The sequence below is a fragment of the Leptonotus elevatus genome, chromosome 2, assembly GCF_054856555.1.
Source record: "Leptonotus elevatus isolate MCC_2025b chromosome 2, RoL_Lele_1.0, whole genome shotgun sequence".
Classification (NCBI taxonomy): domain Eukaryota; kingdom Metazoa; phylum Chordata; class Actinopteri; order Syngnathiformes; family Syngnathidae; genus Leptonotus; species Leptonotus elevatus.
The window spans coordinates 13,144,518-13,162,818 of NC_141240.1; the positions used below are offsets into that span (position 1 = coordinate 13,144,518).

Here is an 18,301-nt window from a genome sequence, read left to right on the forward strand (position 1 = left end):
CTCTTGATTTTTTTTGTTTTGCTTACTCACGTGCAGCTCAGAAGGCAATACACTGACATTTTTGAGATTTTAACATTCACTTGAAGTATTTGCATGTAATTTGCATTTCACATTTTATTGCTTTTTTGTCCCCACAGATGGAATCAACACCCAATAACAACAGGATAAATATATAAAGAGGGGCAGTCCAGCGTATTTCATCCGGTGCCAGGTAGGTTTATGACTGTAAAAGACCAATGACTGTGAAAATGGCCCACAGCTGTCAACATTCGAACATTCATGTGCAAAAATGCTGCCAGTCCACAGTAAGCTCCCTCAGGATGACATCTTGTCTTCTTTTAGAGTTTTTTTTTTTTATTTATTTCAACAGCTCACACATTGCTGGCAGTCTCTCTACACGCCTGTGGTGACAGCATTTTTCCCAGCATGCACAATGATGTAAGCGGTTAAATTGTGAGGGATTGGCAGTAAAAGCACAGAACAGGTGTTGGCCTATTTGGAAAGGCGAATGACACTTTGTTGTGTTTTTCTTTTGTGTGTGCATTCAGTGATCTTGTCTGCTATCTATTGTGAGTGCAATATCATGTCAAGCTTAACGGTAAGGTACATTCCAAATTTCCACAAGTTGTTACGGTATTTTTTTTTTTTTTTTGACATGATGCAAATAACAAACCCGAGATACAGTGGAACCTCCGGTTGAACATCTGTTCTGTGACACTTGTTACTTCCAATTGTTATTTTTTCATAACTAACTCTAGATGCAGCGTTTTAAGTAACCATTTACAATTATTGTCTCAAAAGCATAAAGAGAAGTTCTTAGATTGTAGACATCTTTGTTTTAATATTACAACAAAAGTTTCAAGGACCTCCCAGGCTCAGCATAGGTTAAAAAGGTAAATGAAACTTTTCTATTGTAAATAAAGTTTTCCAAAATATTTGAATTGGTAAGTTTTTACTTATCTTAGTTTAATATTCAAACAAAAAACAGATGCAGAGAGTTCCCGCACCATTTCATATAAAGTTAAATTTAATTTATTTAAAATTTCATATAAAGTTAAATTTAAATAATAGTTCACGATAATAATAGTTAAGTAATAAGTAAATAATAGTTCGATGCTATTTGTCAATCTGCTCAATATTAGCGACGATAAGTGGCCCGGCCAATAAGGGATCTATCCCGATACTGAATAGCAGGCAGACAGACGAGATCCCTTTTTATGTCACAGTACCCTGACCAGTTATGTTTTTTGTTTTTGTTTTACTTTTCCTTCTTGCCAATATTAGTACCACTTTGTGGTAGCATCACTGGGAATGTCCCAATATACTGATGATTTGTGATTTGCTGGTGTCTGATGATTGTTACAACTCAAATTATTGTTTGGCTTTGAAACGTACAATAATTAGTTTCAGAATTTTTTATTTAAACAACTCCAAATTGGCCACTTTTCAGGTGTTCGACTTTGGAGGCTTCCCTGTAGTTTGCAAACATCCGTTTGTAACCATAACTTTATCAAGTATAACTCGCACATCACACAGCATGTCTTAGATCAAAAATGTTTTGCTCCGCCCCATCGCAAACCAGTTGGCCAGTTGTTTCTTTGTGTGTTCTGCTGCGGGAGGCACATACATGCCTGTGTGATCGCACTGTGTAAAATCACAATGGATGTCTGGCTCAATAGAGTTTGGCTCGTTCTGTGCCAGCCTACGATGACTGGATGCTAACTCGGCACTGCACTGCCTGTGCGTATGTGTGCTCCTGTGGAAAAAGTCCGTGAAGTCATGGCCGTGGCTTACAGCATCTGGTTACATGTGTGCAATTGACACTGGCTCTTTCACCATTGTCTCCCACTTGAATTAGTTTTCCTTACACTGTCCATTGTTTGAATAGTTTAGTCATAAGGCAGCAACAATCTTTTCACATGCAAAAAATGTGAAACACTCACATAACACATGCTTTGATTATGAATGCGAATTGTTGATGGAAAACAATGTACTGGGGAGTGGTTCTTTACATTTTAAGATGAAAATAATTATTCTTTTAACAATTAAGCATTCAATGCCTAATGTTAGCCTTCTTTAAACTGCACTCTAATTCAGATCAAATCAACAGTGGCTCAAGTATAGCACTAAATGTTTCGCCTTATTAAAAATATCAATAATATTTTAATTTAAAAGATAAAATTCAACTTGCACTCTGACTTTTGTTTTACAAACCAGACAGAGAACCAGAGCACACATACAAGCTGCACGGTTCCTTGCTCAAGAGCACCTCGACAGTTGTCAGGAAGCGTACATCATCTTGCAGACTAGTATCACTAGCCAACAAGTAGTTGGCATTTTTTCATTATATCATTATTACATTTATTCCTTTCATCTATTTTGTTAGATAAATGCACATTCATATGAACACTGTCATGACAAAGACCACTATTATGGTGATCATACTTACTGCTGTCATTGTCACTGTTGATGGTTAATATAGCTGGTTTCATTCCCAAATGGGTTCAGCAATATAGTCTACATCCAATTCCCTCGTAGGTTTGTGCATGCTTTGCACTCGTATTGGTCCATTACAGTCCTGTAAGGGCCAGTGATGCACAAATTGATTACCTCTGTCACCTACGTAGGCAAGGAAACGGCGGCATGCATGTCCTTTTTCATGAATCAGAGTTTTAAGATTTCCACACAGGCTGTTAACAACATTTTCCAAAAATATTAGTCGAGAAGATGGAGCCTGATGTACGATATTATCAATTGACACATTTCAGTCTGCTGGATTCGCACCAAACATTTTTTGAGTTCCAGAACAATAGTAGTTTTTATGGGTAAACTAGCTTTTAGACAATCCTACAAAAAACATCCATCCATCCATTTTACCTACCTACCGCTTGTCAATGGTATATGGTACTTGATTTCTATAGCGCTTATCCACCTTACAAGGTCCTCAAAGCGTTTTACGTATCGGCCTGGCCAATTATCGGCGCCTATATTCAGAATTTTGACGAATATCGGCATCGACCTCTTTAAAGAATCATATGGCCAATAATAGGTCTATTTAAAAAAAATATTTTTATTAACTTTTCATAGATGCTTCCGACCCTGGGAGAACACTCTGCACCTTCTGTTTTTGTTTGAAATTAAAACTAGGATGATTGAACAATTTAATACTTCAGATATTTAAAACATTTTTGAATACTTTATTCATTGTAGAAAACAATTGTTTAAGTTTTTATTTAAAGATTTTTTTTAACTCCAATATTTTACGAACCCTAAAAGTTGCTCAATAAACATATGCTTTAAAATTCTAGAGCTAGAGTTAGTATTTTTTTTCCAAATTTTGATGCTAATATATTCCTTTTTAGTAATAATTAATATCGACTCCAAATATTGGCGTCCTTGACTACTAATAATTGGTATCGGCTTGGAAAAAAACATATCGGTCTATCTCTACTTTACATTCATCTACTCATGACGCAGAATCAGGAGCCACTGGGGGTTCAGTATCTTGCTCAAGGATACTTTGAGGTGGTCACAATGGCATGGGATTGACCCCACAACCTCTGGGTTGGGAGACAACCACTCTACCACTGTGCCACGCTGCCCCCTCTTTAGTCGGAAATTGCAACTTGGTGTATTGCGTTTCCCGTTTAGTACCCAGATGAGTTGGTTTCTTTCTTTGCCACACCACGCCCTCGTACCTGGTTTTGTTTAAATCAGTCAAGCACACATATAAGGTAAAACGACTTTACTCAGAAATAATGTCGTCCAGTACACCACACGTGTGAGCGCAACAATCTAAGATCAGAAACAAAGTGCCCAAGTCGCTCTATGTACAGTATGGTACGTTTCTTTTCCACTTATACGCTAAGCATTTTCTTCACATACTGTACTCTTTACGAGTTTATACACAAGCATACACATGCAAAGCGATTTTGTAAGAACCAGTCAGTCCTGTCCCCATAATGCCCACAAAGAGACTTAAAATTCTTGCAACAATCTTGTAACAAAGGAAAATATGATTTGAGTCAGTTCACATAATGTGGGCAGATGCATACACGCACTGTTTCCACGTTTATCTCTCCACTTGTGGATGCTTGTGTTTAGTTCAGGGGAGACTTAGGGCACCGATAAGAAGAAGGAGAAACAACAGGCACAATTGATGTACTGTAGTTGCGGTGGCGCTCATGTTTCTGTTTTTCCCAGTCTTGGTTTTCAAGCACTCTGGATCAGCTGACCAGAGTATTATTTATGCCTGCATGCTCATCTGATGAAGACTGCTTTGGTCATTTGCTTTTTGAAGTAATCAAACCTGAAGCCGAATATCAACTTTTGCAGTGATCACAGGGACTTGTTAACCTTTGCCGATTGATCATTTGGTCCCACTCACTCCCTTGGGCCTTGTGTGCACAAAAATCTTGCAGGACTGGGTCTAGTAATGGCTGAAACAGTAGACGGCTATTTTTGACCTGCTGAACAAACGGCTCGATTGTGCTGCCTCAAGGTGCATGAAATCACTTGATATGCCAGGGGTAATGTGTATTATACTCCCCAAGGGGCCACCAGTTCTTGTGTGTCTTGCATTTGAGTACAGCACACAATTGTTATTATATGTATATGTGGTATGTTGTAGATTTGTCAAAATGAAGCGATTAATCGATCATCAAATGAATCACAATTTTGGTAACTGATTGTTTAGAGCCACTTTTTCACTCTGGGGTAACCAACATGGTGTGAGGTAACCCCCAAGGATCAAATGGGTAGCCCTCGGGCCTGTTCCACAAATAGCACACCAGTGATGGAACATTGTGCATTTATAGGAATGATGCATAAGTAATCATTTGAACACATAGACACTGATGCATATTATCTATAGCAATTTTTTTGCATTTTGATATTGATTTGTTTCCTAATTATTGTGCGAAATCATTACATAATCTTTACAATATCGGCCATTGTTAAACTCATTTTCTCCCCAAAATGTCTAAAAATGTTCTACTCTAAATATTGCCATGGTTCCCAAAACGTATTTAAACGTTAAAAAATAATAATAAATTCTAGAGCATATAGAAGGCTTTGATGCAGCCTCTGACCTGAAGAGGTCACTTAAAGCAATGGTAAACGAGGCAATTAAACACGGCAAAGTTACATGAGCTACAAACATATATAACACATTGAACCACATATATAGGTGACATTTCTCACAACTATACTTAATCTCAGTAACGCACACCGAAATGGCGCTGTTGTAACGCAATGAACAAATCTTACCTCATAAGGAGACACAGAAAACAAACAAGATGGAACAAAACTTTCACCCCCCCCCCCCCCCCCGTCTTTCTGACACTATTGATTTCAATATTATGCAAAAAAATTTACTTGACACAGAGGTTCCAGTTGCACTTTAGGCCAGAGGTGACAGTCATGAGTAAAAAAGTGACAAACTCCACAAAGCAACTTGAACGTACTTTGTAAAATAAACAAATAACAATACTTTACAAAACAAAAAATCAGTACTATAGTTTCAGACATTGTATTAACTTATTGTAAAATAAAATTGATAAAGAGCAACAAGGCTGGTGTAGGTATAGGAGAATCATATGAATAACGCCTAGAGAAGGCCCGGGGGACATCATTCACATAACCACAACACTTAATCAAATCAGAATATGATGGATGTTCAATGTGGAGAATTTCAAACAATGGCATCGTTAGTTAGAAACATTTGCTCAGTTTCCAGTGTTTATTACAACATACATTTGGAGCGTACAATTCCGACAAGTTCAAGGCCTCTTCCCATTGTCCTTAATGGTTTGTTTTTGTCTTGCAATAAGTACAGTACTTTTCCTGTTGCTGAGAAAATTGCTTCCAAGAACCGAGTGCTGGCTTTCAGATGTTGTCAGACAGTTTATTGAAACAGACACTGAAAGGACCAATTTAAAACAATAACTGTGAAGTGTGCAAATCTACCTAGGTAGATTATCAGAGTAAAATGTAGAAGATGTGGGTGAACAAAACAGTTATGTTTACCTTTCAACACTTGCACACATTGTCCAAGTGTTTTTGTTGTGTGTTTTTTCTGTAGTGACTAAGAAGAATTACTGGATTATTTCTCTGCTGCCCTCCCACAAAGTGAAAGCTTTTAATAACCATTGTGGTGTGCTCCAGTCAAGGCCCATTTTTTAAGCTAGATGTCTGGAACAGTGAAAATGAGCTTGCTACATCCAGTAAGTCTCAGCAGAGAAGAAGTCGCCACAAATTCACCAACCAGACTTTGATTTGCGAATTGAATAATGTTGTTTTACAAATGTTATTGCACAGCACTATCCCATTTCAGTGTATACGTCAGTTCTTATTATTTTTCATAATGTTAGATCAGTGAAACATTGAAATGTACCATTCTTATAACTCCTATTCTTATTTGTCTTCTTGGCACTCCTTCATACAATATTTCCATAGCTGCCAAACAACATTATAGAATGCCAAGCAACAGAAAATCATCTGTGATTACACCAAGGCCTAAAATGGGCAGAAGAAGGCCATAAATGTCAACACAAAGTGCAAGTCATATGGAGGGACACTTAATGACACGGAGCAAGCAACAGCTTTCCTATCGTTGCCATCGCTAAGTTGCTAAGCGACCATAGCTACTGCTAACATTGACTCAGGCTATCATCAAAATTCACAAATTATTGTTAACATTGGTCAAATTCACATTCTAAGGAATGAATTCTCCACACTCTTTTAGCCTGTATTAACACCTGCTTTTATTGTATTGTTGATGATTAGCTCAAAACAAGTTGGACTGTATATGTAATCGTATAAACACAGTGAACCTTTTTAATTAGAGAAGCTCATGGTATTTTATACTCATTTGCACAGGCCAGTGTAAAGTGTTGACTGGGTTAAATCAAACTGGGCCAGGCTCTCAGGGTAGCGGAGTATCTAACCGGATAAGTCAATTCATACCATTATGCTTATCATCTGAAAAGCCTTCACGGCTGATAGGAATTCTTTGTAGCCACCAATCTCTCCACCACTGCCACCACAAGTCGTCAAAGCATCAGTCACCATGTCGCCACTTTTTCATGACTCAGCCATTCTGATGACCAGATCAATCGTCCTTCCATCCATCACCAAACACAAGCTGACTTTGTACATGAGTTTTGCTTATACCCCCGGACAGATGATTTAAAATTCCAGTGATAAGCCTTTTATTGATAAGCATTTAAACCACAGTTATTAAACATAACATTTGTTTCTTGGACGTGTATTTTGAGTTGGGCGTGATAAAGGTTGACCATCTGTGCGAGTCTGTGAGTGTGTCAGAAGATAAAGTGGGGTTATCCTTAGATTTAGCTGCTGTGTCGAGTGGCTTTATCTGTGTTGTGTAATGTGGAGAATGTGTTTGATGTGGAGGGGCTCAGCAGAACAAGAGAAGGGAGAGCAATGAAGTCCAAGAGAGATTTGTGGATAGATTAAGGCTACTTAGTCATGATTTTTAATGTAGGATTTGAAATTACTTAGCCAACAGAAGCTTCACTGTCTTATGGTAAATCGGATAATTACTTTTAGACAGAAAGGGCAATTCCAAGTTCTGCCAGCATTCAAAATTCAGTGATATTAATCTAAAAATGAGAACAATTTGCCTACAACATCCCAAAACATTTTCCTTACTCTTACTGCACTGTTTTGTTTTGTATAATTGCTCTTTGGCTTTATTGCTGACCAATCGACTGCGTCAGTGAAAATGTGCCAAATTTGCCAGTTGTCTTTCTGTCTCTCTGCCGTTTTAAGTTGACTATCAGGACGTCAGTGCACTGTGTTGTGTTACAGACAGCAAGCAGAGCTGAAGATGTCAACATGGCTGTGAGTGGACCTCTTGACTGTGTGTGATGTCTGAACAGAAGATAGTGTAAAGTGTCATTTGTCAATCACCGTTGCACACCTAGTGGCTCTGACAGAGGCATGCAGTGCGCACGTTTGTGGATGTGCATGGTTGTGTCTGGCTTCAGGCAAATTGCACTACTGAGTCAGGCGGAATGGTAAGATGAAAAGGACCCGTGGAATGTTTGATAGTGTTTTTTGTTTTTAAAACTTGTGTGTCAAACAGTTGTATTATTGGCATGGAGAAGTTGTAGATTATTATATTAGCAGTAAGGACTTTGTGCTCTAGAGACAATTGCTTTTACTGTCTTTGTTTTTATAATGTGTCGGTAGGGGGGGGGGGGGGATCATATGCCATGAAATTGTTTGCTTATTTTGTGCAAGTACTGCAATTTATTTTGAACTGCAAGGATGCTAACACAACATGTACGCTACCCAGGCTGGTCCACTAATATTGTGCAGACAATACCACCCAGTACGCTGATTGACCTCAGATTTGTTAGAATTACAAGACAATGTATCCAATTGGGAATAATAGAAATACAAATAGTCAGTTCCACGGCCAAACTTACGCAACTATACTTACGCAAATCTGATTTTTGGCAACTCATACAAAGTCATTTTGTTCTTGGAACTGAGTGCTCCAGTTTAAAGAGCCATGTGACCTTCACTTCCACTACTATACTATTCATAGAGATCCTGTATTGCACAAGACTCATTAAGTGCGTGCGTGCGTGCGTGTGTGTGTGTGCGTGTGTGTGTGTGTGTGCGTGTGCGTGTGCGTGTGCGTGTGCGTGTGCGTGTGCGTGTGTGTGTGTGTGTGTGTGTGTGTGTGTGTGTGTGTGTGTGTGTGTGTGTTTTGACCTCAGCACTATGTACTTTTTCAGTAATGAGCTCTTACTTGTCTTTTACATTAGTAGATGGGCGATGAAGCTAAGAAGAAGCTTGTTTTGGTCATCAGAATGATAAGTCAATTTTTGTTTTTTGTTTTTTTGGATGAACTTGTATTATGATTTAGTGCAGACGTCTCAGATTTTTGATCAACAGGTGGTCTCTGCAAAGTATCTGGCTGCAAACTCTAAAATGTGCACATGTAGCATTGCAAAACCAGCAGCAGTCAGCTGAAATAACCCACATTGGGTGTCTTCTATTACATTCTTACATGGCTATTCGGAATGTTGCCAACCTAAATGTTGAATTTATTTAAGCTCAATTACATACTCATTTTTCCCACAATTGCTGCCTGGAATTCTTGAAAATGTTTGTTTTGTTTTTCTTTTCTTTTTTGTATAGCATAGCTGTGCAATGACAACCATTCATGCAAGTAAAAGGATTTCATGAAAACACACAATTGACTGTTTTTAGACATAAATGTACTTTTTGCGTGGAGATCCATTTTTAGTCTTTTCAATCTGTGCAGGCAAAATTTCAATCATATTCCATTTCAATTGTAACACGGACAAAACACAGATTTATAGATGTGTCATTAAATTCTGGACCTAAGAAACTTTTCAGAACCTGAGCTCTAAAGCTGAAGGGCATCCAACCTGGACATTGTTTGGGGTGTTAGGGTAGAAAGGAATGTTAATGTTGTCAGGAACTTTGTCGCTCACAGCCCCAATTGATTCGGAGGTGCAGCCATTCTCCTGGAATCACAAAGGCAGGTTTTGATCATTGACCTAAAGTTGTACCCTTACAAAATTCAGATTAAAATGTAGCTAACTCAAGAAAATAGGGACAAAAAAGTGGTCATGTGTTGTTGGTTTTGTGAAAAAAAATTATGTCAACTCAGACCTTCTCTGTTATTTGTGGTTATCACTTATCAGATGATGCTCTCTTTGTGTGCTTTCTGGTCATGTGAACAGCAAAATTTTGCATTCGACATCCAGGAGCGTCTCAGGCGCCAAGGTGGACATTTGGAGCACAATTAGGAAAGGCGATAACATCTGCACTGAATAGTCTAAAGAGCTAAAATTATCATGACTGAATTATTAAGCAAATCAAATAATAATAATGATGATAATAATAGTAATAATGTGTGTGTGTGTGTATATATATATATATATTTATTTATATACCCTAACTCTTTATAGAACACGTTTTATTGGTTGTAAATTTATGATAATGTTGGTTTGTTTCAGCATTTGAAACATGCTTTAATGTTAAATGGTGACCCTTAAAGACTAAGAGCTTGAAACATTACCATTTCAATCAATAAATAGTTATAGTGTATGTCTTACTGAAAAGTTCCAAGCAGAGGAAGAAATAAAATAAATATATTATTAATTAGACTAAAGCTGTTTATCATCTCTCCTAGTTAACTGTTTACTGTCAAACTAAACAAAGCAAAGACAATTAGCCGTTGCATATTTAAAACATCATTTTGAATTTCCGCTATCTTAAAGGCTAACTCACAATGTAAAATGCCAGGTATGGGCTAACAAATGCTATGTATGTGGTGGTGTTTAAGTGCTTGAAGCAATGAATATTTGAGCACAACGAGCGCAATACCACATGTAGACAGACAATATAACAATACAAATACCGGTAGACTTTTCCCCCACAGAAAAAATGACTTCTACTGCTGCAGCTTACTTAATCACTTAGTGGTGAAACTCGTCTTTGTGTCTGTATTGAACACACCACAAGGTAGTGTATTCAGAATTAAACGCTCAGACAAAAGCTCTAGGGCAGAGAAATGAGAGGAAATGTGCGTCTAAACTCAGCTCTCAAACAGGAAGCCGCCCTGGTGCTCTCATTGTTGTGTTTTTATAGACTTGACTTCCTGCTTTGGCTCCACCAGCGCCCCCCGTTACTACGGTTACCATGCCTGTTGTTAATGGGATGGATTGTAAAGATTATGGAGCGTGCAAAGCCTGATCTCTGCTTACTGACCAAAGTATGACACACAAGATCATTATCAAATTAATATCCTGCTTCAATCTCTGGACATTTGTAGTTTTCTTGTTTTGGTGCCCAAATCTCTCTACACGTACATTTTGAATGGCAGTTGAAGAAGATATGCAAGATACTGTCATTGTTGATGAAACTGTTTTTGAGCAAGTCGAAGGAAGCAAAGAAGTAAAAAAAAAAAAAAAAAAAGAGGATGTGGCAGTCTGTAAAAGATGACTAAAGGTGAGTGGAGTGTATTATTAGAGCCAGCTGTGAGTGTGACACCAGTGCTGCTTTACTACACAAACACACACTGTGTGACTCTATTACTGGCTTCTCAAGAGGCCTTTGAAATTCTTGAAAATGCATGAATTTTAACCATCGAAAAATGCAGTGGAACCACAAAAGTACACCAATTGGCTTGGAAGCCAACCACAATCTTTGTGGAAAATATATCCAATGGCTTGTCACGGTGGTAGGGGTACAGATATTGTGCCCTTTAAACAGAGTACATTTTGGGACCCTAATGATTTGTATTATATGTTGGTAACTGGTACCATATGAACCATAGGGTACATGTTATACAGGGGTTAGGGACATGGCTGATTGGACGCGACTGTCCTACTTTTTTTTTTTTTTTTTGCTGTTGAAGTTAGTTATTTGCTTTAGTTTTTTAATTGTTTCCCATTTTTTTCCCCCCCACACGTTATGTTTGCAAATAGTTATCCTTAGATACAGATTTGCCTTACATAATATCCCTTAGGTTTATGTAAGGCAAATCTGTCTCTAAGGATAACTATTTGCATACAAAGGGTACTGTCTAGACCAGATATGGGTAACATTATAATAATTATTCCCCTACCACAGCTGATCAGTTTTAAGCTGTAGATGAATTGTGTCATCGTATCAATTTGTAGCTAAGAAGTGCACTATCACATGTACAGGTGTGACTTTTGCTTGGCATCAATGGAACTAAGAATGTTGTACTGTTTCATGTTAGCAATGTACAACTTAAATTTAACGTGACAGTTAAGACACACATTCAACACACTATGGGTAACATAAACACACAAGATAATGATTACCGGCCTTAGGATGGAAAAAGTTCAGTATTGCATGCCACAATGCATCCTTTTGAGTGGTCAAAAAGTGTTTTGCACGTATACAAACTTTTTTTTTCTATTCACAATAACTATTGTCAGTTGGTTTAAAGTGCACAAAATGCAATACATTTCCCATCCTTGGTCTAGATTACTACTCTTGTTGACTTATTTCAACTGCATTCCACAGAGGCCTCTTTCGAAAGGCATTCACATAAGCCTAGCACTTGTTTGTAACCTTACATACAAACAAAAAGGTACAGAAACCATTTCCCATTTGTACCATGTTTGTACCTTTTCTAAGCATAAACATTACTTATTTGTACCTAGGAGTAGGGGCGCAGGAATGAGACACGCATTATGTCTGAGCAACTGTAATCTGTTCTAAAAATAGCTCACCAGTGATGGGACATTGCCTTGCTAAGAAGAATTAAAAGAAGAAAAATGTCAAAAAAAATGTAACTTATCATGATACACATTTCTTAATTTACCAAATATTCTATGTTTTGTTTAGAAATGTAATACATTATGTTGAATGAAAGAATTAGCTGTTTCTATTTACTCAAATATTACAAAAAAGAACAGAAATAGCAGCATAAATAGACCCAAAGAAAGACGGAAAAAAGAATCCGTAATAGAGTGAATCCGCAATAATGAACCACGTAGTAGTGATTGAACATTATACATACATACATACAGTACATGATACATACTCTTCTCATATTGTGCACATCACAAGAAAAGCACACTTTAAAAAATGTTAAGGACAAAATACTTTGTATGCATACATTCATGCATGCTGTGTTTAAATGAATCAAACTTGAACTTGCAGTTCCCACCCATCTTCTGCTTTAGATTAAATCTGATATTGTGCCTTCTTCAGTGTGCGGGCATTGACAAGACTGGCAGACCTGCAGCTTTCTTGTGTCTTTTGACATACCGTTTTGTTTTGTCATCTGCCCTATCACTTAACGTTTTGTCTTATTTTCTTTCCATTCAGTTGCTTTTATTGCTCAATTGTACTGTGAGAGAGCGCGAACGAGTGCATTATCCTGGTCTTACCTGTTGAACCAGTCAAAAATAACACAGTACAAGTTTAGAACAACTTGAAATAGAGGGGGGATCAAAGTGAGCCAAAATGCTGAGTAATAGGATAATGAGCACGCATGCAGACCACACAATCGTTGCTCTATCGCATTGTCTTTACTGAACAGAAATAGCAAGGTGATTATTATTCAATTGTACTGTTATACATTTTGAATGAATGTTAACTAAGTGCATTCATTACCAGTGCATGCTTGCACATCATTATCATAACACTTTATTTTCTATTTTTAATTTTATTCCTGTTTAAACGATGTCTCACCTGGGACAGATTTAGACACCTAAGAACAATTCAAAATAATGTGTTTTTCTTAATTGGCAATACATATTTGCTGAAACGACTGAAAGATTGCATCCTAAACATTATACATTATTTACATTCTTATAATGGGAAGTAACAATGTTTAGTACAAAAATAATCAAAATACAATACTAGTTGGCCTGTGATTATATTAGTGTTTAACAATCAGCTATTTTTAATTTATACATTGTGCTAAGTTATAAATGGGAAAGGTAAAAAAAGACCATTCTGCTTTGGACTGAAGAACGAGGTTGATTCTTACGTAGGTCAGTGTCTTCTTGTTCAGAATTGGATTCTGGATCAGGTGTATAGGCATAAGCCAAATGCTAGACAAAATATCATCAATATTTCAGGTCGTAGAAGTGGTATTTGATTTGATGACAGTTAAGTCAAGTGGGGTGTGGTTTCAAGGCACAGCAGACTCGCCCACAGCGTTTTAGAGTCGAGGCAATGACTTGATTTTCACAATTTTAAAACCACATGTTACATATGTAGCTTTTTCTTTATGTTACCAACAATCTTCTTTGTAGTGCTCCAAATTTGCAAAACATGCTTGCTTTACAAGGACTTTAAAAAGAAGACGAGAAAATAGTCACATTTACTGAATTCTTTTGGTTTTGTGGAGAATCACAAAAACTCTGCTTCCTTCTGTGGAATAAATATTTGTGGATATTTGTTTCCTTTTGTTAAGTTTGTTTGCTCACCCCCTCCTCACCCCTCCCAGACAGTTGAAGGCTTTTTAGAGGCAAATAGGTCATACTTTCTTGCTGACATGACACATAGAGTTCCATTGACAGGATCACTAAGCTATTTAAATGCAATTAGCACAGACTTACTGCGGCAGAATCCAAATATTTTCCTTCTCAGCACGATGCACAAGAGTAATGGACTGTAATCGAATATCATTCTTCAGCGCATATACAAACATTTTAGCTTCAAATGACTGGTTGAGAAAATGACAGCGGAGGAAATAAATGTGGTTGCAGAGGGTCATTGACTGAACAACTACACTGCTGTTTCTAGACTTAAAGTACTACATGGGAAGTGTGTTATTATCAGTTATTTTACAAGCCAAAGGACATCGTGTATCCACTTACTGGGAAGCCTGCCTGTCAAGTGGTTAAGGAGACTTTTTCTCCACTTAAAAATCCATTGAATGTATTTAGTGTCTTTTTGGTACATACAGTAGTAATTGCAGGACCCTTGTTTAGAAGTAACAACACCCAAATATACTTAATGGTATTGATCTAAAGCAGACTTAAGGGCAACATTTAGCTTTAAAACACTTACCGAGTGTCTTAATAATTGACATGTCTGTGACATGTTTGTAAAACACCCCAAGGATGAAGAATGACAACCTTATGCTTTGTCTTGCTGAAATGAGCCTCTTTGAGTGGGCGGTCCTCTCATGCAAATAAGTTACATCCCACACTTAATATGTACTGCGAGGCCAATTCCGACTACGGCTTTTGTTACTGTGAAGACCAATGGTGATGCTAGAGGGTCACTACTTGTTTAGCTCTGTCTTAACACGCTGGTGTGTGAACTGTGATGCACGCGTAGGGCTCTAGACTAATATTTCTCTACTCGAGCACAGTAGGCCCTAACTTGAAATTTTAGGAGCGCTGGAAGAAAATTTAGGGGTGCACACGTTAAATTGACTTGATAAGTAAATATTCACATTTCCCTTTCCATTTTCACCCTATTACTGGTAAATACTTGCAAAAGCTACAGTGTTTTCAATTCACAATTAAACATTTTTGACACATGTACATAAATGCAAAATTATTGCAAAAGCACACAATATTATTAATGCTTCAAAGAAATAACTAAATTACAAAATTGTTAAAATGCGCACCTTGCATTAACATTCTAACAATACACAAGCACAACATGGAATTTATTTATCGTATACCTTGCCAAGTGTTTTAGAACCACTGATCGTGTGAATACAAATTGAAGGACCGACATAGCAACAGATTCAAAATATCATGCTCGTTCCATTCCGTGGTCACGTTGCCGCTGGTATGAATCAAGCCGCGATCAGGCTAGTCGAAGCTAGCGACATGAGGCTCGTTATATAAATGTGGTACATAGTTGTTATGTAAATCAAGTAAACTGTAGAGTCATCTAAAGTATGAAGTAAGTAATGTTAAACTCAATAATCATTGTCAATAAAGCAGTCACACTCCCAAAAACCACAAAGTAGATGTGACTTCACAGGATTTATCTGTTTGTCTGCTTGCAAGTGTCGACATGTTTTTTTCACCCCCTGTAGACACAAAAGACTTAACTGTTAGTAAATGTTAGATCAGTGTGTATTTATAACCACTGGGAGTCAGGGAGAGATACTGGTATTCCCACTTGCAATGGTCTTGGTGTTCTTCTTTGTTCAAGCGTATTCTACTCCTTCCCAAGGAAAAATACTTTTCTTATAGTCATGACCGTAAGTGTGTGTTTGTGTGTGTGTTTACCAAAAGATTTCTGTCTTGGCCTAATCATGGCCTGTATTCAGGCTGTGTGCACTGGGACCTCCTAATATGAATGATTGACACTGCAGCACACACTGTCACACTAATCCAAAGAGCTACTTTAGATTCTGTTCTCCTCGGCTATAGCAACCTTCTGAATGAGTGGCATTTACTTCACACTCTGCAGGTTGACGTTTGACTACCAAACACAGCAGCACATCGATGATGTCACACCAAATTGCTTCAAGCCGTCTGTGTGCGTCTTTGTGCACAACCCCAGCATTTTCCCAAACTGTTCTCTTCCTGGATCCTGTTTTCAGTGCCAGATGAGGCAAAAGTTCCCACTGACTCAACCGTGCAATGCAAATATGCCCAACTGCATGCAAAGAACATGGAAATATGTTTGAGTCTACGTCAGGGCCTGACAGCCATAGAGTGAAAAAGTTTAAAAATGACACCAATGAGCCTTTGCTCTCTAAAGTCAGCAGACACTTTAAATTACAGTCGATTCTTTGATGTTCTAAACTTAGGTCTTGCGTGTAATGTTGACTTTGTTTTGGCAGCAGTTTTGTGCAATTAAATTTGTGTTTTTCAGGAATTTTTGAATGGTGCTGCTAGCTGGATGGTTTATCCAGATGACTCTAGAAATCTGTTTATATGTAAAGTAAATAACCTTTAGTAGCTACAATGACATATGATTAAAATACAGTGGTCTTATTTTCATATTCTAAGTCATTAGAATGTGCAGTTGTGGTAGCGGCATCTTCTAATTCAAGCCACTAATTAAAGGCTTAAGAGCTGGCCTCTTAAATATGATAATATACACTATAAAGTATGTGTGTTTTCACCACCATCTGTTTGTTCTTTTTTGTTTGTGAGCGAAATGAATTAATGTTCTGGAAAGTGGAAACTGTGGAACAAATATTATGTTGCATGTGATTTATATTAATATTGTTTGTGTGTGTGTGAGTAAATCAAGTGTAACCATAGTATGAATTGTGACACCTCTTTTCTTATGTTACAGATTCCTGTGTGCTGCACGTCACTTTGCTTCCCATGGACCTCAGGGTGGGAGAGCGGGGGATGCGCCCTGGCTCCGACACGGCACTCCTCACACCGTTGCACCCGCCGTTGCTTCTCAGCCCATTTTCCCCGCAGACCCGCACCTCCTTCTCCCAACAGCAGCTTCAACAGCACATACGGGTACAAAGGATAATTCATGCTTGCTTTAGTACATTTTGTAAAACTTTTTCTTCAACTGATATAAAATTTCTTCAGATAGTGGCCCCTTTTTGAATGGACGGCTGTGTATCAATTAGAACAGATTTACATTTATTTGTTAACCACAAAACTGTAAGCATGGAGGCTTTCCACATTTTGTTAATGCGTTATCAGCACAATATTAGGGAGGATAATAAAATGATGCAAATCTACTTTGTATGCTTACTTAATTCTATAAATGTATTTGTAGTAGCTTTTAAACCAATTAGTCCACTAGTTGAATTTACAATTGCAAAGCTATGTTTAAAGCTTGAGGGTATTATCTTGGTTTGTGCATTTTGTCTTTCAATCGGCCACATTACAATGGACGTTCGACCCACCCGTTTGTTGTCGTCGCCAGACTTATAAACCTCTGTGGAGCAGTGATATGTTTGGCAGGCAAGTCTTCATATTTCTGCACAGATCTGTGAGACGATCCGATTAATCAACTTCAACTTTCATCTCATTATAGTCGACTACAAAAATCGTTTTCAACACCTAGTTTATAAAATTCAAGCCTCCCCATTAATATAAACCTCTTTCAATCTGTAGTTGAATGAATAAATGCCCCGAGCCACTTGTGAGGAAATATTGTATTTTAATTTTAATTCAGTTGTATTTTCTATTGATCTTAGTTCATTCATTGACATACTTTGATTAAAAAAAATAAAATAAAAGTTGAATGAAAATGTTGTATTTTTAGTTTAATATGGAACAGCGGAGACGTGAGCAGGAACACCATGAGAAGCAACAAGAATTGCAGCAGCTCAAAAACAAGGACAAGAGTCAACAAAGTAAGTCTGTTCACAAGCGGACACAAACTCATGAATGGACGCACGCCTGCGCACACGCACACACATGCAACACACCTTCTGAGAACATAAAGTTATTGTTCACGTTACGTTTAGGTTTAGAAATAATGTTAAATACATAAAGGCTTTAGTGCGTATCGTGCCCAAAGACTGCATATTTATGTTATCTTTTTATTGAACCTTTTTCCTTTTTTTCAAAAGACTGTTTGCTTTTAGTTAAATATAACCTGACTGGTGGAGCTGCAACAGTGAGGTTAAATATAGCTTTGAATATTGGTACAAGTCATTGGGTCAATATTGACTTGAACACCTTCTGTCACCTCTTTGTGCACACATGCACCAATACGCACACAAACACATACAAAACAAGTGATCTCACCATGCGTCACACTTCAGTGCTCCATATTTACTAAGAGTCGATGGAGAGTTAGACATTAGCAATTTCACATCTTTAACCATTTTTAAGGTACTGTAAAG

The 18,301-nt window shown here is 37.6% G+C and overlaps 1 protein-coding gene across 3 annotated transcripts in view; it reads left to right on the forward strand.

Annotated features, from left to right (window-relative positions):
• Nucleotides 1–18,301, forward strand: part of hdac7a (histone deacetylase 7a) — a 52,249-nt gene that overhangs the window by 16,396 nt on the left and 17,552 nt on the right. For all 3 annotated transcript variants that reach the window (XM_086069576.1, XM_086069577.1, XM_086069575.1), the window contains exons 2-4: nt 138–211; nt 16,777–16,955; nt 17,716–17,806. In XM_086069576.1, coding sequence (XP_085925702.1) covers nt 16,809–16,955; nt 17,716–17,806 — 238 coding nt within the window. In that variant the 5' untranslated portion in view covers nt 138–211; nt 16,777–16,808. The remainder of the gene's footprint in view (nt 1–137; nt 212–16,776; nt 16,956–17,715; nt 17,807–18,301) is intronic.